At 40.7% G+C, this 23,008-nt stretch overlaps 1 protein-coding gene across 1 annotated transcript in view; it reads right to left on the minus strand.

Moving 5' to 3' along the window:
• Positions 1–23,008, minus strand: part of TEK (TEK receptor tyrosine kinase) — a gene marked incomplete at its 3' end in the record, with an annotated part of 92,304 nt that overhangs the window by 35,044 nt on the left and 34,252 nt on the right. The window contains exon 4 of the mRNA XM_039221801.1: positions 7,482–7,793. Within this exon, the coding sequence (XP_039077732.1) occupies positions 7,482–7,793 (312 nt within the window). The remainder of the gene's footprint in view (positions 1–7,481; positions 7,794–23,008) is intronic.

The following is a 23,008-nucleotide window of genomic DNA, read 5'->3' on the forward strand; positions in this document are numbered from 1 at the left end:
ACAAATTCTCAGACCAGGAGGCACCTAAATTAGAAATCAATAGCAGAGCACCCTGTATCCTAAGGTTTGGATCACCATGGAGTTTTAGCCTAGGACCAAGCCTGCTGAGGACCATGGGGTGAATCAGCCTTCCTTCCTGCCTACTCTGTGGCCTTCAGACAGGTGGCTTGAGAGAGGCGGATCCAGTACTCTGCATACCAGGGGCTTAGAGGGCTATCCTGTGGACACAGAAGATGCCTTGAACTACACTCAGAAGGTCTTGGCTTTCGGTTCATCTGCCCATTCTCCTCTGTGCCTGCTGACCCAGGCCTGGTACCCTGCTGGGACACCCACATAAATGCCCTTGGTGCAGACGATGACACGGTGACATGGGGCAATGCTAGAAGGAGAATGGTATGGATCAAAGGACACCGTGAGCTCTGGAAGAAGACAGTCCTGGGCTTGAAGCCACCCTCTGCTGATGAGTAGACCACTTTGAATGAGTTACTTAACCTGTGAACATCTCTGGAAGTAAAAGTATTTACTTTGTTTATTTATTCTTTATTGTTTATCCACTTTTGAGAGAGAGACAGATTGAGTAGGAGCAGGCGAGGGGCAAAGAGAAATGGAGACACAGAATCCAAAGCAGACTCTAGGCTCTGAGCTGACAGCACAGAGCCCCACCAGGGGCTTGAACTTGTGAACCACGAGATCATGACCTGAGCCAAAGTTGAACACTTAACTGACTGAGCCACCCAAGCACCCCAAAAGTATTTACTTTGAAGAGTTGTTAGGAATATTAAATGATGGATGTCAAGCCTGTGGGTACTTGGCAGAGGTCAGTATCCTTCCCAAATATAAACAAATGGCAACACTGCTGTGCTGAGCTGTGCAGGACAGACACGAGTGGCAGCTTGCTCACTGGTGCTGAAATAGATCAGCCACGCAGGGAAGGCAGGCAGGGACTGGCAGGGAACTTGCCGGGGCTCCCACTCACTGTGACAAGGTGCTTCTGTGAGTAACCCTGACGTGTGCAGTTCTTGCTCCTTGTGATGCGATCCTGGGCTCCTGCCAGAATCTTTTCTGACCATTTTATGCTGTTGTGCCTTTCTACCTGGTTTGTTTATATTTTCTGCCCCTTTGAGTGAAGACTCTTTAGATGACCAGGGACTTCTCAGCACTGTATGCTGAAAAGGAGTAGAGATTCCCTGAGGCTCAACTCCAATGGGGCTTTTCCTCCCCACCCCACCCCACTCTGTGGCTCTTTATTATTTCAGACCTTGTACCTTTTAAGCTCCTGTTTTCTTAGGTAGAAACCATCCTAGCAGAGTTCCACTGCTGTTCACTGTCACCTCCTGCATTCACGGCTCGAGGTTCATCCTTCTCTGCCGAGTGCTTCTAACGGGGTCTACAACCTTCCACGCTGAATTTTGATGACACAGGAGCCCAGCTTGTGCATAGTACACACAGACTAACTTCATGTGACTTGACTGGACCATGAAAACAATAAGCACCTTTTAATAGTGCCTAGTACCAGGCACTACATACCTTATATGCACACACGAGAATACTACTTGGCAATTAAAAAGAATGAAATCTTGCCATTTGTAACAACGTAGATGGAACTAGAGTGTATTATGCTAAGGGAAATAAGTCAGTCAGAGGCAGACAAATATATGATTTCACTCATATGTGGAATTTAAGAGAGAAAACAGATGAACATGGGGGAAGGGAAGGAAAAAGAAGATAAAAAGAGAAAGGGAAGCAATCCATAAGGTATACTTAACTACAGAGAAGAAACTGAGGGTTGTTGGAGGGGAGGTTGGTGGGGGGATGGGCTAAATGGGTGATGGGCATTAAGGAGGGCACTTGTTGGGATGAGCACAGGGTGTTATATGTAAGAGATGAAACACTAAATTCTACTCCTGAAACCATTATTACACTATATGTTAACTAACTTGGATTTTAATAAATTAAATAAATAAATAAAAATAGTGCCTACTATTAGGCACTACTTTTTCTAAGCACTTAACACATAGCTAACGTTCATAATATTTCTATCAGATAGTTACTACAATTATCCTAATTTTACCAATGAGGAAATTAAAATACAAAGAGGCTAAGTAATTTGTCCAAAATCACACATCAAGTTCATGGGAGAGTCAGGATTTGAACTAGGTATCTTGGCTCTGGAAGTCTCTCATAGGTTATATAACGTTAGCACTCAAAAGGCTCTGAAGTCCTATTACGTCATTTATAAATGAGATTGCTAAGGCCTGAATTCGAAGATGAGTTGTGTAACATCATTTGGATGGGCTAATTAACTGACAGAACTTAACTAAGAACATGATCCACTTTTTCCTTAAGGGCTGGACAAGAGAATTGATGATACTAAGTTATAAATAAAGAGGCTTCTTGGGGTGCCTGGGTAGCTCCATCGGTTAAGCGTCCAACTTCGGCTCAGGTCATGATCTCATGGCTCGTGGGTTCGAGCCCCGTGTCGGGCTCTGTGCTGACAACTAGCTCAGAGCCTGGAGCCTGTCTTTGGATTCTATGACTCCTTCTCTTTCTGACCCTCCCCTGCTCATGCTGTCTCTCTCTCTCAAAAATAAATAAAACATTAAAAAGATTAAAAAAAAGAGTCTTCTCATGGATGTAAAGTAATTAAGTTCAATTTTGGGTATCTCCTTTAATGATAAAGACTAAGGGTAGTTTCATGTCCATTATTATTTTGTACAATTTCACAACAGTGCTGTGAAGTGGTGTATCCTCTGTCTGCACATGTGGGATATGGAGTTAAGGGTGACTTAGTCCCTTACTCAAGGCCTCCTGACAGTGAGTAAAGTGAAAATTGAGACACAAACTCAAGATGCCCACACTTGTTCAACCCCATCAGCCTTCTGGGTTGATCTTACTCCTTCCGTATAGCCTTAGCTCTCAACTGCAGCCATTCTGAACTATATTCAGGCCTGCAATGGACCGAGTGGTCACTCACATGCAAGCCATGGGCCCCCTCCCTTCTCCTCTGCCCCTGCCTTTTCCCTGGGTCTCACCATGTCCCACTCCTCTTTGGTCTCCAGGTAGATGTCCCTTTCTCCAGGGGCCTTACTCATGCCCTGGGATCCAGGGTAAGTGCTCCAAGGCTGTTCTCCAAATGTCCTGCACTTTCCCCTTACAGCCACCCACAGCACGGCTCCCCGGCTAGACTGAGCCCTCCAGGACACAAGGTCACATCATAGTCCCCACCAGACACATGCTTGGTAAAGACTAAAGTATACAGTAATGTATATAAAGCTGCTAGGGGAATGTCAGGCGGGTAAATACTCAGGACATGTTACCATTGCTTTATCTCCCATGTGTGACGCGAGTAGAGGCCTAAGAGTACTTGTGAAATGAAAGAATAAATGAATGGATCGGATTTCAAATTTTCCTATTTTCTTTAGGCTTTTAACATATTCATTTGTGTTATTTAGATATAAATGGCTTCTCTCTATCAACTTCACAAATCGTGTTTGGAAGATTTGACGTTCTTCAAGTTATTTCTCGAATGAAAATAGGAAGTAAATAACCTATGTTTCCTCCCAAGGGGACACTCCGGCAGACGCTTGGATGTGAAAATGTTTCAAACATCATTTATACCTCCCTACCCCCAAATGAAATCACCAGGGAGGTTTGAACAAATTGCTTTTGATTTTTTTGCATGATGCCATTGATAAAAAACAGTTTGGCCATTTGGAGTGTGCGAGCCAATTTAAGCATGTTTTGGCACATCTCAAATGGATTTTCCACTTCCTCCCCAGATGCACGAGTCAGCAGCAAGCAGGAATACATGGATGTTTACCCTATCCTGCTGTGTCTCTGGGCAGGCACCTCTGAGATCCCATGATGTTTTACTAGGGAATTAATAGTATCATGAAGACACCGTTGTTGAGGTTTTCCTGATTTACCATAAAGGATATCACTTTCCTTGCACTGTATTTCAGCTACTGGATGGTCAGCAAAAGAAGCAGAATCTGTTCAACAGACTGAGATGTTGTTATTACAGCGTAGGAAGGGGGCGTCTCACTGGCTCAGTCATTTAAGCATCTGATTCATGATTTCAGCTCAGGTCATGATCTCACGGTTCGTGGGTTCACCAACCCACTGCTTAGGATTCTTCCTCTCCCTCTCTCTGCCCCTCCCCCTCATGCACATGCTCTCTCTCTCTCTCTCTAAGATAAATAAACATTAACAAAAACAAATGTAGGAAAGAAAGTACTACCTATTTTTGTATAAATAAAATAAAACTACCTCTTTTGTATAAATTTTGTATACCAATTACGTTAATGGATGGTATTCAATTTTTTCTACAATTGAGTAGAAAAATAGTCTCACTCAATTACTGCTTATTCCAGGGAACTATGACAATTACTGAACATTTACATTGAGCCAAATAGGTTGGTGGTCTCATTTGATTCTCAAATCTATGGGGTAGCATCTCTATCTCCGTTGTATTTTTCAAAAGAGGAAAAATGATTTCAGTGAAGAAACTTGCCTTCAGCATACCATTTAGTTACAGAGTCAGGCTCCAACCCACGTCCCTACACCCACTGTGCCCTGGGCTGCTTTGTAGGGTTTCCGTTGGAGTTGTTCTATTTTATAAAACAAGTGTTCAGAGTGGGGGAGGGTGGTTCACAGCAGACGTGGGGAAACACCCAGGGTGTTGCAGTGGTCATCCATACAGACTCTGCAGTCAGATCACTTGGCTTCAAATCCCATTCCCAACATTTACAAACTGCTATTGTTATATATAACTTATTCTATAATGTTTCACTTCACCCAGCTTTTAGCAACACACCTATGGTGTCAATCAAAGCTTAATTTGAATGCGCTCATGGGAACTGACTTTTGGTAGATACCATCTTATTTGAAAGTGAAGACAATTTTGAAGGTATTGTTATTGTCCTCATTACACAGATGATGAAAAACAAGACAAATGGGTGCCACGTAACTTGTCCAAGGCCACAGAGCTGGTAAATGGTAGAGACAGAATTAAAAGTCAGGTGAAAGGAATCTAAAAGGCATCATCTCTCCACTGCCAAGTCTACCTTCACCTCATGTAACTGAATTTAAGTCCTTTACCTGTGCTGGCCTAACCTGTCAGGATGGAGCAGCCATTGGTCTTTGACTCCCAATGTACTGATTTAATACTCTCTACAGGTTCTTATTTCTATGCTGTCAAGTTCAGCCCCAGGCCATCCTGGAAAGAACACAATAGCACTTCACATTTCATTCCTATGAAGCCACTGGGGGACAAATCTCAGATTATCTTCATTCAGAATGTGGAATTATCAGCAGAGACATAACTCTCTATGCAGGTCAAATCCTGAATGACACATGCAAAAAATAATAGAGTTGACTTTTTAGCCATGATAGCTTTGGCACACCTCACATCCCTTTGTTCAAACTCTCTTCCCTCACCGGAGAGCTGCCTTCCTGGGAATGTCTGCTGTGCACTTTTCCCACTCACCTCGTGTCATGTAAAGGTGAATATTGCAGTTTTGCTAAGAAAACCTTTTCCTTCATTTGTCATGAATAGCGATTTTATCATTTTTTACTTGAAAATGAGCTTGCTGCCTTCAAGGCTTCTAATTACCAATGTTAGCAAATTCAAAGAACTATTTTCAGGTGGACCCCAGCTAGCGGTGGACTCTCCACCCTTGCTACTCAGAGGCACCTTATCACCTGGGATGTTGTTAGACATGCATGATCTCAGAGCTCTCCTCAAGGACCTACTGAATCAGAATCCACATTTTACCAAGACCCACGGGCAATTTATAAGCACATCAGTGTTGAGAAACACTTGTCTAAAACAATGTAGACTCCTATATTTTAAAACAACAAAAAACACAAATAAACAAAAACAACAACAAAAACCTGCCAATCAGAGAAATGTGTAGAAGTGTGTTTTATCTGGATCAGTTTTATGATTACAAACCAAACCCTGAAGAGTTCACAGTCATGGTTTCATGAAATGACACATTCTCAGGCCACAGTCCCTGTGGTTATGATGACACCTATTTGGAAAGGACTCCTTCATTAAAGGTATGACTGGCCCAGTAAAAAGGGCTGATAACTGAGTGGCCAGATCATTCCAGTCAGAACAAGGAGAGGTCATCTCTGCTGGAATTCTGTACCCTCCTCCCAGCAGGCAGCACCACGGTACCAGAAGTCTACCTGCCTGTCCAGACCTGGGAGCCTTAGGACAAAACAGAATCATTAAATAATGTTCACGACACTGTCTTCTCCAGTTGCCATCAGGATCTGCCTAAAGATTTAGCTTAGAGCCACTTGTAGTTTGGGAGAAAGGCTCCATCACATCACTGCGTTGTTAGGTGGTAGCAAAGAGTAATACCTGACCCCTCACTCCACTCCCTGCACCCTTTGCAAAAGGCCCTCAATGTTTCCCTTCAAAGATGTGGTGTTCTGTGAGCTAAGTGCAGTAATTCAACTTTTAGTATGAAATCACGGCCTCTTTTCCAAGAATGATATACTGCCTACAAAAAAGTCCCCAATTCTTCATCCCTCCCTGTCACCATAATCTTTCCCATTTAGCTGTGTGATTGACCATCCATTCTGACTTTAGGCTCAGCTGTCTGACTTTCTTTGGGCAATAAAATGAGACAGAAGTGAGAGTATGCTGGGTTTCAAGAAGCCTTGTGCATCTCCATTTGCTCTCTTGCTCTTCTGCCATCTCTGTGAGAATATACATAGAGTAGCCTGCCAAAGAACGACAGACACATGGAACAGAGCCAGGCTGGCTCAGCCAAGGCCAGCATAATAAGCCTACAGTCACCTAACATCCATGTGTGGGAAAGCCCAGTGGAGAATGGCAGAGCCACCTACCAGCCCCGCTGACTTACATGCATAAGCCATCCATGCTTATTGTTGTATGCCACTGTGGTCTGTGGTCATGTGACACACAGCATTATTGTGGCAACAGAAAGCCGATACACTAAGTCACCGATGAAGCTGAGTTATTGATAGATGTTTCCCCTTAAAATTTTTTCTACCACATTTTCCCCTGAAAAGATTAACTTCTGTGAGGAATACTCAGGGGCAAGCAAAACAAAGAATCAAATGATCAATGAGAAAGCTCAAAATGGCCAATATTTTGTCATGGAAAGATGTCTTTATCACTGTGATTTTCATATTACATACATGTAACATGTTCATATCTCCATAAGGGTCATGAAGTTCTTAGTAGAAAATATAATACATTTCATCTCATGACAATTTCTAGTGAAGGGGTTGAATGGGCGAGAAGTGGACTGGCCAGTCTCTTTTATCTCTAATGCTATATATATATTAAAGACACGTAATGTCTGGAAAGAGGCAGACAAGGTCTTCAAGTTCCACACTCACACAGCCCATGTCCAGTCTCTGAGCCATCAAATGCCAAAACAAAAGCTGTGTGTGAGTCTCAGCAGACCTCACCTGCCCCGGACTAAGGGGCCTGTTACCTTGCTGGCGCATCTTCATGGTCCGTATCCTTATTGCTTCTCCTCGAACTCGTCCTTCACAGAAATATGCGCCATTGATTTTGCTAGCCTTTTCTCTCTTCCAAACGACTTTTTTAGCCCACTCCCTGGTCACATCTTGAGTAACTTCCAGTGGATCCTGGTGCTGGTTCATTAAGGCTTCAAAGTCCCTTCCTATGGTGATGGGCTCATGGGGGCGCCATCCAGTGGCAATGCAGGTGAGGGATGTTTCTGCATCAGACACGAGAGGTAGGGAATTGATCAAGATCAGGTCCATGGCACTGTCCACTGTTCCTAAAAAGAAAGCACATAATCTATGAGGAAGGTTATTAACATGGCCCCACAGATGAACTTGTGCTTACAAAGCCCTATCTAAACGTAGCTTGGGAGCAGTGTTTCTAAAATACTACTTTTCCACAGGACAAGATCCAAAACTCTTTGTCATGGCATCACCCAGACACTACGAACCACTCCTGCTCCACTGCACACCCTAACTGCAATGAACCATCAGTTATTCTCCATCCCCAAGAAAAAGCTGTGTATTATATAACTCTGCCCACTAGAGTGTCTGTGACATTAGTTAGGAATTCAGCAAATGCTAGTTGAGTTGAGATAAATTCATGATAATAGCATTCTTATCATTAATTATTGATAATAATTATCATGAATTCTTAAAAATTAATGATAGGGCCACCTGGGCGACACAGTCAGTTAATCATTCAACTCTTGATTTCATCTCAATATGTGATCTCACGGTCATTAAGACAGAGCCCACACTAGACATGGAGCCTGCTCAAGATTTTCTCTCTCCCTCTCTCCCTCTCCCTCTGCACTTACCCTGCTCACATGGCCATCTGCTCTTCCTTTCGAAAAAAAAAAATCAAATCAAAAAAAACTTAATGATAATGTGGTACTGCCACAATAAAGCATTCTAAAGAAATATATCAACTATATACATGGCATGCTAACTTTATAGACTCTCGTTGTTACCAAAGACTTGTCCAATCCCATATTAAATCCCACAAGAGAGGAACTGAGTGAGATCCACCTTTCCATCTGAGCTTCATTTGCCTCATCTTTAAAACAAGGCTAGGGGCACCTGGGCAGCTCAGTCGGTTAAGTGCCCAACTTTGGCTCAGGTCCGATCTCATGGTTCGTGGGTTTGAGCCCCGCATTGGGCTCTCTGCTGACAGCTCAGAGCCTGGAGCCTGTTTCGGATTCTGTGTCTCCCTCTCTCTCTGCCCCTACCCAACTCATGCTCTGTTTCTCTCTGTTTCAAAAATAAATAAACTATAAAAAATAAAATAAAATAAAACAAGGCTAATAAGACCCATCTTGCAGGATTCTTAGGAAGATTAAAGGAGATAAAGTACAAAACATACAAATTACTGTGTCTGCTATAAGTGGGGTATACAATGACCAATATTTCAGCTCTCTTTATTGTTTTCTGAACACCTAGGCCCAAACCTCAACTGTCTCCAAATGTAGTTAAGAAATCCTATCTGGCCTTTAAAAGTTATTCCATAAATGATGAAGCACGTTTTAGAAAAGAAAATCCTTTTTTTTTTTCACTTTTTGTCCCTCCTCTTCCTTCCCTCCACCTACTTCTCTTTTGATGTCCAAAGTTTTTAAGATGAACAAATGAAATATGTGCCTATTCTCTCCTCTTGTTGAGTTTGGAAAACTAGGGATGGAGAATGTTCTCTTGTTCAAGTGATGATTGATCCCCAGGTCTATATACAATGATCAGGAGGCTGGACAGGTCAAGCACATTTGGTGACAAGGACCAACTGGAGTCTCAGGAACCTTTGTGAAGATGTAGAGCAATTCAAGTAGACAAGATGTTATTTCCTTTAATACCCATTAAATTCTCCGAACAGCCCTGCGAGGTGTGCACCATTATCTTATATTTCAGTATGAAGAAATGAAGGCTCAACTGATTGAGTAGCAATTCTATCTCCCACAGCTACTGAAGTGCTAGCTACAATTCAAAGTCCCACGGATCTTCAGTTCCTTAGATACATACACCATGCCCTTTCCTACTTCAAAGACTGCACATGCTGATCTCTGCACCTGGCTCCACTCCTTGCATGGCTCACTTCTGCATACCCTGAGAGTCTTGGCCTAAATAACTGTCTCACAGATGGCTTCCCTACATACTTGATCTATACTATCTATACACTCTCATCCTGTTATCCTCTAACTCAGCCTCCTGTTTGTTTCCCTCATAAAGGTTGCCACAATCTGGGACTATTTTGTTCATTCTCTTCTCTTAGATGGTAAGTTCCATAAATACAAGGATTGAAGCTATTTTGTTCACATTGACATATACAGGAATACCCTGCCTAGTCCCCTTATGTAAAGGATTAATACATATTTGTTGGATGGATGGGTGGGTAGATGGATGGATGGATGGGCAAATTTTATCCGAGATCTATCTGATTCAAGTTCACCATTCCCACTTTTAGAATAATGAGGTTAAAAGTGAAAGTACCCTTCTTAGTCTAAACTCTCCTCCTTGTCCATACTTAAAGGCTGTTTTGAGAATTACAGAGTTTAAAAAAGGAAAAAGCAAATGCTACAATTTTTATAAAATGTCACAGAGAGGTGATCAATTGTTGCTGAGTAATGAGGGTTGACTAGTATTCATTTATGAGAACTTTTTCAAGCATCTACTTATGCCAAGCATTACATCTGCCATGAAGTCCTCATACAATTTTTTCTCATGGCAACTGTCAATGTTGGGTGTAGGCAATGATGTTCTGAGAATGAGTCGGTTGAGAGTTACATTTTTATCTAATCAATTAGGAAGAATGCCAGAGTGAGTCTTAAAGTAAATGGGAATCAGAGCTGTATTTGTTTCCTTGTAATCTTAACTCAATACATGGGTTTGAGGGAGAAAATCTTGCCTAGAATGAATTTCCAAGCATGACCCTGTAGCACCCATCTTGCTTCAAGCCTCAACAGTAACTTTAAGATCTCCAGAGAAGAGACGGGTTGAGATAAGGAATATGTAAGAAAGGGTAAGCTAGGAAAACTAGCAGTGGAATTACAGCCTCCAAAAATAACACCAGAGCACAGCCCCCTCTTCCACATGTATATCCAGCTGTGCCTCAGAGTGAACACCACCTCATCTCTCATGCTCACTCATTCCAGGCATGTCCCCTGAGAGAGTCATCAGAGGAAGGAAACACTGTAATTCTTTCAGCTCCGGTTCAATCCAGCCTCATTTTCTAGAACCAGTGGAATGACTTGCCAACACCGAGGGATCTGCTCCAAACTCATTGAACTGCACTGGCACTGGCTGTGGTTTAGTTAATGACTTTAGGAAATAATAGAGAAAGCAGTTGATTTGAAGAGACAGCCATACCTCATCTGTAAATTCTTTCTGGGTATGGATTTGGTTTCTTTTTCCTTTTGTTCCTCCCAGTTCTCTCCCTTTACTTTCAGTGACGGAAGGGGAGACTGTGTGCTGCGAGCGTCCAGACTTGGCGACACTTTCCTATCCTTACTCAGCATGCCAGTGACAGGAAGCCCTCTCCCACCAGTGAGTTCTCTGCCCTTGGAAATGGCATTTACAATAAAGAATTACAAGGATTTGTATATGAGCTTTGGGAATGAGAAGAAATAACTACCAGATTCCTGGCATGGATCTTAAAAATCTTGTAGTTTTCCCCAAACAAGGGCACATATTTGTACTTGTCTGTGTATGCCTGAAGAAATTCTGGAAGGTGACACATGAAACTGAGAACAAGAGGGATCCATTAGAGGAAGGTGGGGTGGTTAGGAGACAGGGAAAAGGGGAGGTTTTTCACCATGTACTTATATATGCTGGCTTTTGAACCATTTGAATAATACCTACACATAAAAATTAAATGTAAAAAGTAAATGTAATTCCTCTTCCCTTAAAAAGATGCATTTGGAAGGGAATCAAGAGCCACAGAAATATGTACATCTCTAGTCATCGGTCCCTACATCCATCTCAGATCTCCTTGGACTGTATCCAGGTAATGCATTCTCTCTTTCTTTCTTTTTTGTACTAATAGGAAATGTGATGCCATTCCACAATGCTGGGGGTGGGGGGAAATATGGGTTTAAAAAAGTTTAAGAACAGAGAGAACAACAGCCACACTTAATCTTTCTTTCTGTTTGAAATTATTACTTTTTAAGTTTTTAAAATTTATTTATTTAAAAAAAATAAAATAAAAATTAAAAAAAAATAAAATTTATTTATTTTGAGGGGGTGGGATACATGTACACATACAAACACACACACACGAGCAAGTGAGAGAGGGGCAGAGAGAGACAGGGAGAGAGAAAGAATCCCAAGCAGGCTCCACACTGTCAGCACAGAGCTCAATGTGGGACTCAATCCTATGAACCGAACCGTGAGATCATGACCTGAGCCAAAACCAAGAGTTAGACGCTTAACCGACTGAGCCACCTAAGTGCCCCATGCACTTAGCCTCTCAAAGAGAATAAAGGAGTGAAGGCCCTAATGCAATGGGTATAGCTGTGGCCTGTAGCTTCTTGAAAGAGTTCAGCCACTGACACTGGACGGCATGACTACAGTCACATAGCTGGTGCCACAGAGGAATCTGCTGCCAGGGACACTTTCCTCAGAAAAATGGCCAAAAGACAGACCCCATCTGGTCTCAGACCAGAATCAGCTCCCGTGCCTCACATCTTTTCCTCCATCTCAGCACGGTCTTCTAAGTCCTGTTGGGGACCGGGATTAGTTATTTTGCCACAAGCGTAGTCTGAGAGCTCTGCTCAAATTCAGTACTTAGCTCATTACACTTCTATAATCAAGGCTAAGTTTGCATGTTGAATTTCACACATCTTTTATATTCTGGGAATTGGTACTATTTTTCCTTAGCAAAGACCTTGCAAACACTTGTCAATATTTGCCTAAAATGTGTCTTATTTACTTTCCATCATGACATAGCACCCGCCAAATTAACAAATGATTGTCCATTACAGTGGAGGCACAATAATATCCTAAAATGTCATTTTGCTCATTCTATTTTTGCTGTGCTATACAGCCCATCATCTAATCTTTCACAGTAACATTTGCTTATTAAATTGCCTCATGGTGCACTGAAAATGTTTATTGTTTTTGCACTTCAATTTTCTTGTATTCAGTATTACTCTGAATAATGACTCAAAAACCAAGAAATAGAAAGATTTTTCTTTAAAAAAGGCCACAGAAAAATAGATGCATAGATCAATGGAACAGAATAGAAAGCCCAGAAATAAACTCACAATTATATGGTCAATTAATCTTCAACAAAGAGGGCAAGAATATGCCATGGGAAAAAGACCGTCTGACAGTCTCTTCAACAAATGGTGCTGAGAAAATTGGACAGCAACATGCATGAATGAAACTGGACCACTTTCTTACACCATACACAAAAATAAATTCAATATGCTTTAAGGACCTAAATGTGAGGCCTGAAACCATAAAAATCCAATAAGGGAACATAAACAGTAATTTCTCTGATATCAGCTAGAACAGCCTCTTTTTAGATACATCTCCTGAGGCTAGGGAAACAAATGCAGAAATTAACTACTAGGATTACATTAAAATAAAAAAAAGCTCTGTACAGCAAAGCAAACAACCAACAAAACTAAAAGACAGAAAGGGAGAAGTTATTTGCAAATGACCTATCAGATAAAGGGTTAGTACCCAAAATATATAAAGAACCTATACAACTCAATACCAAAAAATCACAATAATAATCCAATTAAAAAATAAGCAGAAGACATAAACAAACGTGTCTCTGAAGACATACAGACAGCCAACAGACACAGGATAAGACGTGCAACGTCACTCATCCTCAGGGAAATACAAATCAAAACCACAATGAGATATCACCTCACACCTGTCAGAAGGGCTAATATCAAAAACTCAAGGAATGGGGCTCCTGGATGGCTCAGTCAGTTAAGTGTCTGACTTTGGCTAAGGTCATGATCTCACAGTTTGTGAGTTTGAGCCCCACGTCAGGTTCTGTGTTGACAGCTCAGAGCCTGAAGCATGTCTCTGTCTCTCTCTCTCTAAAAAATAAACATTAAAAAAAGTTTTTAAGGGGTGCCTGGGTGACTCAGTCAGTTAAGTATCTGACTTCAGCTCAGGCCATGATCTCATGGTTCGTGGATTCAAGCCCCAAGTCGGGCTCTGTTGACAGCCAGCTCAGAGCCTGGAGCCTGCTTCAGATTCTGTATCTCCCTCTCTCTCTGACTCTCCCCTGCTCACGCTATCTCTCTCTCTCAGAAATAAATAAAACACTAAAAAAAATTTTTTTTGAAACTCAAGGAATAAGTATCAGTGAACAAGTGGAAAAACAAAAAAAAAAAAACTTGTGCACTGTTGCCGGGAATGCAAATTGGTGCAGCTACTGTGGAAGACAAAATAGAGTTTCATCAAAAAGAACGACTCTATGATTTAGTAGCTGCACTACTGGGTATTTACCCTAAGAATGCAAAAACATTAATTCAAAGGGATACATGCACCCTGATGTTTATAGCAGCATTATCTACAATAGCCAAATTACAGAAATGGCCCAAGTGTTCACAGACAGGTGAATGGATAAAGAAGATGTGGTATAAGGGCACCTGGGTGGCTCAGTCAGTTAAGCATTCAACTTCGGCTCCCATCATGATCTTGCGGTTCGTGGATTCGAGCCCCGCGACGGGTTCTGTGCTGGCAGCTCGAAGCCTGGAGCCTGTTTCAGATTCTGTGTCTCCCTCTCTCTCTGCCTCTCCCCTGCTCATACTCTGTCTCTGCCTCAAAAATAAATAAACTATAGAAAAAAAATTTTTTAAAGCAGAAGAAGATGTGGTATACACAGTAAAACCTTGGATTGCAAAGTAACTTGTTCTGTGAGTGTTCCGCAAGGTGAGCTAACATTTCTAATAAATTTTAGTTTGCTAAGCAAGCGATTTTTTTCAATATGAGTCGTACAGGACACCAAACATCACATAATCACAACTAAGCCAAAGGTTCTCTCTCTCTCTTTTTCTCTCTCTCTCTCTCTGCGGGATTGTGGGTGATCATCTCCCATGCTTGGATGATCAATCTCAGGCCATGGTGTTTGGCAAAAATCAGTGATTTTTTGGAATGTTGGAAGGTGTCCATGACTGGCTCTAGTGTATTTTTTGTCATTTCTAAGCACTTATGGACAGTCCTTTGCTTTTCCATACAGGAGTAAGCTTGGGGGTCCTTCACTTCATTCCAGATACAGACCCTTTCCTCTGCTGCCTTATTGCCAGTTACATTAAAAACAGTATATGACAAGAGTTTATTAATACTGTACTTTAGTCAGCATTGTACAAGCGTATACAATGGTCTCCATGCAGAAAAAAATTCCATTGAGCCAATCGACTGCAGTGATTCCATTAGTGATAGTGAAATTCTGCCTACACAATAACTCTCCTCTCTCTTGTCTCCCTCACACCAGCCACAAAGATTTTCAAAGGTAGTGCAGGTTAATTTGTTTCTTTTTCTTCCCATTTTGTATTTTCTTTATTATTTTGTATTATATTACAGTATTGTAATCATTTTTATATGAATATTTTTGGGTTGTGGAATTTGCTTTGATATATAAGTTCTTTGGACTACAAGCATGTTTTTGGAACGAATTATGCTCACAAACCAAGGTTTTGCTGTATACACAATGGAATATTTCTCAGCCCTCAAAAAGAATGAAATCTTGCCATTTGCAACAACAGGGATGGAGCTAGAGAGTATAAAGCTAAGTAAGCTGGTCAGAGAAAGACAAATACCATATAATTTCATTTATATGTGGAATTTAAGAAATAAATGAACAAAGGGAGGAAAAAAGAGACAAAACATAAAACAAACTCTTCATTATAGGAAACAAACAGATGGTTACCAGAGGGGAGGTGAGTGGGAGTATGAGTGAAATAGGGGAAGGGGAGTAAGAGTATACATATTTTGATGAGTAATGAGTCATATGTGGAATTAATGAATCACTGTATTGTACACCTGAAACTAGTATAACACTAATATAACACTGTATGCTAACTACACTGGAATTAAAAATTTAAATATAATAATAAAAAAATAAAGATAGTCATAAAAAGGATTGTGGACCTAAATCAATATCCATATAATAGAACTTAATTGAATTAGAAATTAGAGACCAAGCTATTTTTCAAACTGTATTTCAAGGAGTTCTCATTCTCTAATATTTTTCCAGAAGTTCCTGAGACTGGTGAGAAGTTCCTAAGAAATGAACATAGATACATGCTCCCAAGAAGAAGCTCAACTTTTATCTGTTTTTTACATTTACACTTCACATTAGCTTTCATTTGGGGGAAAAATGATTTTGCTAAAATAAAAACATAAAAACTCAAAGGCTATCACTTTTAATTACTTTACTTCTTACCAAACAAATGAAACGTTAAATACGATTATCAATGAAAATACATTCCAATGCAACACAACAGGCTTATTCCAATTAGCCTCTCTTCCCACATTCAAGTTCAGTACTGCTGCAGAGAGCGAAGCTCTGATTAACCCAGCTCCCCACTGACAGGCTAAGCGTAAAAAGTAAGTTAAATCATTGCATACTGAGGCCATTTTCTTGTGCTACTTATCACCTTAGAATTGTAGTAGTGGTACAGTTTCACTGATATAGGTTTGGAATAAGACAGCGTGTCTTCAGAAAAACAATCTGTATGATTTCTTGGAAGTCTGGTACTGACTACATTTAAAACCTTCCAAGGCATTCTTGAATGTCCCACCTTTGTAATAGCAGTAAATATCTTAAACCTCAAATACTTAAAATGTCAATGAGTACTACCTTAGCCAAGAGAATTTCTGGTATCAAGGGGATTAGCAAAGAGCCAAAGAAACTGAGACAACCCACACACTATCCAAGATATTTGGTGGAATCATTTGGGTTTTAGTTTACTTCTGTTTTTTTTAATGCTGTCCAAAAAAAGGAAAATTCTCTATAGTTTAAAAACCTGTCATTACGTCATTTCTATGACCACCCATCCACTGAACAAATTTACTGAGCACCTTCCTTGTGCTGTACTTAGTCCTGGAGATATTACAATGAATAAAACAGATAATCTCCATCCTCATGTAGTTTATAGGCAAATGTGAAAAACAGATGTGAGAAACTAAGCACGCACATAAATATAACACTGGAACTATGATAAATACTATGAGAGAGAATTGCAAGGTGCTATGGGATAGCATAATGGTCAACTTAATCAGACTTGGCTGGAGTAGGGGAAGGGTTTGTGGATCAGGCAAAGCTCCCTCAAGAAGTGACATTTGGCCTGGAGGAGAGTTTGACTTACCAAGGCAAAGCAAAAGGGATAGGAGAAGACAGAAACGTTTTCCCCAAAAGAGAAACTACTGAGCAGTGTTTTAAGAATTAATAAGTGTTTGGGGTGCCTGGGTGGCTTAGTAGGTTAAGCGTCCGACTTTCGCTTAGGTCATGGTCTCGCGGTTCGTGGGTTCGAGCCCCGCGACGGGCTCTGTGCTGACTGCCAGCTCAGAGCCTGGAGCCTGTTTCAGTCTGTGACTCCCTCTCTCTCTGACCCTCCCCTGCACACGCTGTCTCTCTCTCTGTCTCCTAGAAATAAATAAACATTTAAAAAAAAAAAAAGAATTAATAAGTGTTTAATAGGACTCACTTCTAGAATGTTCTTTCTTAAGTCTACCCTAAAGTTGACATTAGTTTCTTCTTTTTTATTTTTTAAATTTTTTTAATGTTTTATTTATTTCTAGGAGAGAGAGAGAGAGCGCGTGAGCAGGGGAGGGTCAGAGAGAGAGGGAGTCACAGACTCAGACTCCAGGCTCTGAGCTGGCAGTCAGCACAGAGCCCGACGCGGGGCTCGAACCCACGAACCGCGAGATCATGACCTAAGCGAAAGTCGGACGCTTAACCGACTAAGCCACCCAGGCGTCCCGACATTAGTTTCTTCTTATTGGATCCTAAGGACTACTAGGGCCATTTCTAGATGTCTATGTTAAAACATTTTTATCATCCTTTCTGCTCTCTTGTCTCCTCAGAAGAAATCCAGTTCCCAGGCATACTCCCAATACTTCAATCTCTTTTTGCTCTCCATGATCCTTTTATGTATGTAATAACTCTCTGAGCAATAACTTTAGGCTCAAGTTTCCTTCCAAGAAGGTATTGGATAATTAATGAGAAGATACCAAAATGCACAGGACTGGAAATAACTAAAGGAAGTTAGTTTATTGTATAACTGGGGATTTGGAGTTAGACAAGAATGTTCCTAATGTGAATAGGCTGTGTCTAACAACAAACTGCTCTCACCCACGAACTGTGCCAAGACAATTTACCCAGAGGGCATGCCCGTTTCCCATCCCTGCTTCCCAGCCAAATAGGGTCCTTGTCTGTCTCTTGGAGGAAATGGCATCCTCTCCCCATCTTAGAACACCAGAAATTTTCCATCCAGGATAAATAACACATGTTCTAGTTAGAATTAGTATCAGGCCAAAAAAAATGATTTAGCATTAGTTGGTTGGCAGGAAACTTTATTTTCAGGGAATAGGCAGAACATCTACACAGTGAGACTTCACTAATCATCAAGCACATATGTGCACTTAAATGTGAACTCTATTCTGTAAGGTAGCGGTGGAGGAAGCATCATATCACCAAATCAAGTCTTGTTTAAACTGGAAGGGACTTCAGAGATTGCCTGGTGCAAGCCTCACAATACATAAAGGGTAAACTGAGACCCAAAGAAAAGAGACTGTTCAGGGGTCACGTGAAAGACGGTAGAAAAGCCAGGTCCCAAGTGCTGATTTATCTCCAGGGCCCTTTCTGTCACTGGGGGTAGCAGTCAGTGTAAATGGACACATTTTTAACAGGAAGGATTTTGAAATGGTTACAAATCTGGCAGAATGGTACCTGGAAAATCCTGGAACTTGGTAGAAACTAGGGCAAGGGAGGAAAGCCACTGAGGAGAGGCAGCCAAAAGTCTGGAAGGGTACAGGACAGAGAGATTGGGAATACCCAGAAATGAAGTTTGCTTACCTCACAAATGCCCCCGTGCCTTGCAATGCTGTCTTAGAATCTTTCCTGTCCACTTCACCCCGAGAGAAGAATGCTCTCTAAATCAACCATGTTCATCCAGTGCCAGGAAATGTGTCTGGTGTGAGAGGAATCCACATTTGGTGCCAGACCACCTTTTTTCTCTGGCTCTCATCCAGATTCAATCACCTGCCAAGTTCCCCTCCACCCTTATGCTGCCCAAAGGTGGGTGTATCTCCTTCTACAACTAAATAGCTATACCCTCCAAGACGGAATTAAACAAAACTCTTTAACTCCTCTGTGCCCTGATCTCCACCTCCCAGCTGAGAAGCCAATTTGGCTGATTTGCCTGCACAAAAAAGAGAATAATCAAGAAGAGCCTAAAGTGACAACCCACTGAGAACTATTAGAAGAGCAAACCAAAGAAATGAGTCTGTAATGGAAAAAGTTCAGGATCACGATAGTCTCTACAAAAGACTGATAGAGGAAGAGGGTTAGCTTCGCCAGCAGGCCTTAGATTATACCACGCAGGGACAACACCTAGCACTCCTTATCATACACTCATATGAGTGTATACTATCATACACTTAATAGGTACTATGCTAGGTACTTTTAAACTTTCTTATAACATTAGTGAAGAGAGGTACTTGTATTCCATTTATAGGTCTACTGACAATGACTCTTTTGGGTTTCCTGGACCCAATTCCAAAGTGAGGGGAGGAGCTCCTCAACATACCACACCAAGCAACGCTTGTACATCAGCAAGGTGTCTGAGACTCAACCCAGTTCTGACATTATTCACCCGGAGAAAGCATCAGATTTCATTGAGTAAGGGCTCAGTCCTGTAAAACTGCCCACTATCCACCCCCTCCCTGTTTCAGATAGTAGTCACAAGTCCAGGCTGTTATCTGTGTATCTCCATTGGGCTACAGACTGGAGGCTCCAAAACCCTCTTCCTTGGACTTGAGATGCCAGCTGATACTTGTACTCCTGACTGACTCGCTAGAAATCTGAGGTTCCCTGGACCTCCTTAGGTTCTCCTAATTTGCTAGAACGGCTCACAGAACTCAGAGAAACACTTTTACCAGTTTATTAAAAGACACAATAAAGGATATGATGATATAAACCAACAGCTCAATGAAGAGGTACCTAGGGCACGGTATGGGGAAAGAGCCAGAAGCTTCCATGCCTTCTTTAGGATCACCACTCTCCCAGAGTCACCAGCTCCATGCTACCAACCCAGATGCTCTCTAAACCCAGTCCTTTTGGGTTTTTCTAGAGGCTTCATCACATACTCATGATTGCCAAAGTCATTGAACATTGGCTGATTCAACCTCCAGTAAGTCGCCCCTCCCCAGAGGTTAGGAAGTGAAACTTAAAGTTCCAACACTCTAATGGAAAAAACATTGTTGTATGTAAAATTGAAGAGCTAATACATATAATACATAAATTTTATAAAAAATAAAGTTAGTGGTAATTCACTTACAAATAGCTAACTTGTAGGTTGAAGACAATGTGGTTGCAATATTTTTTATTTTCTTGGAAATGCATTCGTAGGACATGCTCCCAATATCTACAATAATTGTAAAGTTACACAAAAGCTAACCCTAATTCATCACTTATTCTATGTCAGGCCCTGCTTCAAGTGTATTCTACATAATAATCATCATAGCAATCTTATGGAGTAAGTACTATCTTTGTTTTCTAGGAAAGAACATGAAGGCAAAGGGAGGTTAAGTACTTGGTCATTGTCACACAGGTAATTAGTGGTAAAACTGAGGTTCAAATTTAAGCAGACTGGCCTCAAAACCCATTAACAATTAAACTGTACTCATATGACACCATTTCACATCAAAAATGTATCTTTCAGGGTGGCTGGGTGGCTCAGTCAGTTGAGTGTCCGACTTCGGGTCAGGTCATGATCTCACAGTTTGTGAGTTCAAGCCCCACGCTGGGCTCTGTGCTGACCTGTGTCTCCTCATCTCTCTGCCCTTCCCATGCTCATGCTCTGTTTCTCTCGGTCTCTCAATAATAAATAAACATTTAAAAAGAATTTTTTAATGTATCTTCAACAATTTAGTGACAAGAGGTTGGTCTTTTCCACAAACAAGGTAGGAACAATTGGGCATCCATATGCAAAAATAACTGAACCCTGGGAGAAAAATCTTCATGATGTTGGTATTAGGTCGTGAGGTGTTAGCTATGACACCAAAAATGTGACCCATAAAGAAAAAAATGGACAAATTCAATTTTATAAAAACATAAAACTTTGGTCTATAAATGACAATGTTAAAATAAGAAGACAAACTATAGCTGGGAGAAGATATTTGCAAATCACATATCTGACAAACAACTTGTATACAGAATGTATAAAAAAACTTTTAAAACTTATCAGTAAGAAAACAACTCATTTTTTTTAATGGGCAAAAGACTTAAGACACTACACCAAAGAAGACATACGGATGGCAAAAAAGTATGCAGAAAGATGTCTAATTTCATTAGCCATTAGGGAAATTCCAATTAAAATTACAGTGAGATATTATTACATACCTATGAGAATGACTAAAATCAAAACAAACAAAAACACCTGGTAATACTAAGTGCTAGCTAACATGCATAGCAACTGTACCCCTCATGCGTTGCTAGTGGTAATATAAAATTGATGGTTCAATCGCTGGGGGAAATGTTTCAACATTTTTTTATAAAGTGAAACTTAACATTTATCCTTTCACCCAACAATGCTACTCCTAGGTATTTACCCTAGAGAAATGAAAATGTATGCTCATACAATGAATGTTGATGACAGTAGTAGTATTTATTTATAATCACTCAACACTAGAAACATCCAAATGTCTTTCAATAAATGAATGCATTAACTAGCTGTGGTACAGCCACACAATCGAATACTACTCAACAGCAGAAAGGAACAAACTATTGACACTTACAACAACATGGCATTATGCCGAGTAACATAAGGTACTATCAGAAGGCCATATATTGTATGACTATTTATATGACATTCTGGAAAAGGAAAGCCTTTTAAGGATGAAGAGCAGAGATTAGATCCGGGGAATAGGAGTGGGAGGGATGTGCCTACAATGTGGCAGTACAATAAGATTTATGGGGTGATGGAATAGTTTTGTATTCTGATTTTGGTAGCAGTTGCACAAATCTATATACACATTAAAACTCATAGGGCTGTACACATACAAAGTCAATTATACTGTATATTAATTTTTAAAATTATATTCAAAATGTATCTTACATAATGACCAGTAGAAATATGCAAAGACATGGTAAGGATATTCACTGCAGGCTATGCCACAAATTGGAAATAATACAAAGTTCATGAAAGGAACATGGCTAAATAAATGATGGCCCTTACGTATAATGGAATATTGTAAGTTTGCATGTAGTTATGCCCCTGATATATTAAGAAAAGAAGTTGTGAAAAAATAATAAAAAGTAAAGAAAAGTAAAGACATCACAGAACAACACCCATGATCTCATTTTTGCCAAAATACAGAGAAAGGCCTAGAAGTCATACACCAATGCCATAACAGTGGTACCTCTGGATAAGGAAATTGTCAGGCTTAGAAATGAAGACTAGGGTGACAAAGAAGGTAAATATTCGCTTACTCCTTCACATACTTAGTGTTGTAACTTGAAAATAAATATTTTTATTTATAGAAAAGCATATACAATGAATCAATCTACCGGCAGGGTTCTAATTAATAGTTGACATGTCTGTCTCCATGAGCTTCCTGAAGAAAAGAACTATTTTGTTCAACTCTCCAGCATCAAGCACTATGTTTGACAGATGGCTCATGTTCTCCATCTGTTTAAGTGGAAGTGGAAGAATTCCACAGTCATTGAAAGTAATTCATCTTTTTTAAATTTTTTTCTTTTTCTTTTTTCTTTTTTTTTTTTTGCTGTTTATTTTTGAGAGAGACAGAGTGTGAGCAGGGGACGGGCAGAGACAGAGGGAGACAGGATCAGAAGCAGGCTTGAGCTGTCAGCACAGAGCTTGATGCAGGGCTCAAACTCACGAACAGTGAGATCATGACCTAAGCTGAAATCAGGTGCCCTGAAAGTAAACATCTTAAATGCAGGTGACTCTTTTATGAATTGTTAATTGCCTGGCAACATCAACAGGAGAGCGGATTAGTTACAAGCTTTGGTCTTGAAATTTTGTCTCATTCTACTCAACTGTAAAATGGGAGACCAACATCCAAATCAATGACTTCTCTATCAAGGACCATTTCTATCAGTATGGCACAAAGCCAGTTTGACCACGTGAATCTGTATCAAACTAGGGTCTGTGTTGGCCTCAAGGAAAGATGTTTTGTTTTTGTTTTTCGTTTTTTTCCCCTAAGTCCCCTTGGAGCTAGAGCACCTACAAAGGAAGAAGTGCTAATGGCTTTGTGTCCCGCTGTGCGCCTACCCTCCCACACACTTCAAACCCAC

The sequence above is a fragment of the Hyaena hyaena genome, unplaced genomic scaffold (genome assembly GCF_003009895.1).
Source record: "Hyaena hyaena isolate Hyena2069 unplaced genomic scaffold, ASM300989v1 scaffold_1015, whole genome shotgun sequence".
NCBI classification, from domain to species: domain Eukaryota; kingdom Metazoa; phylum Chordata; class Mammalia; order Carnivora; family Hyaenidae; genus Hyaena; species Hyaena hyaena.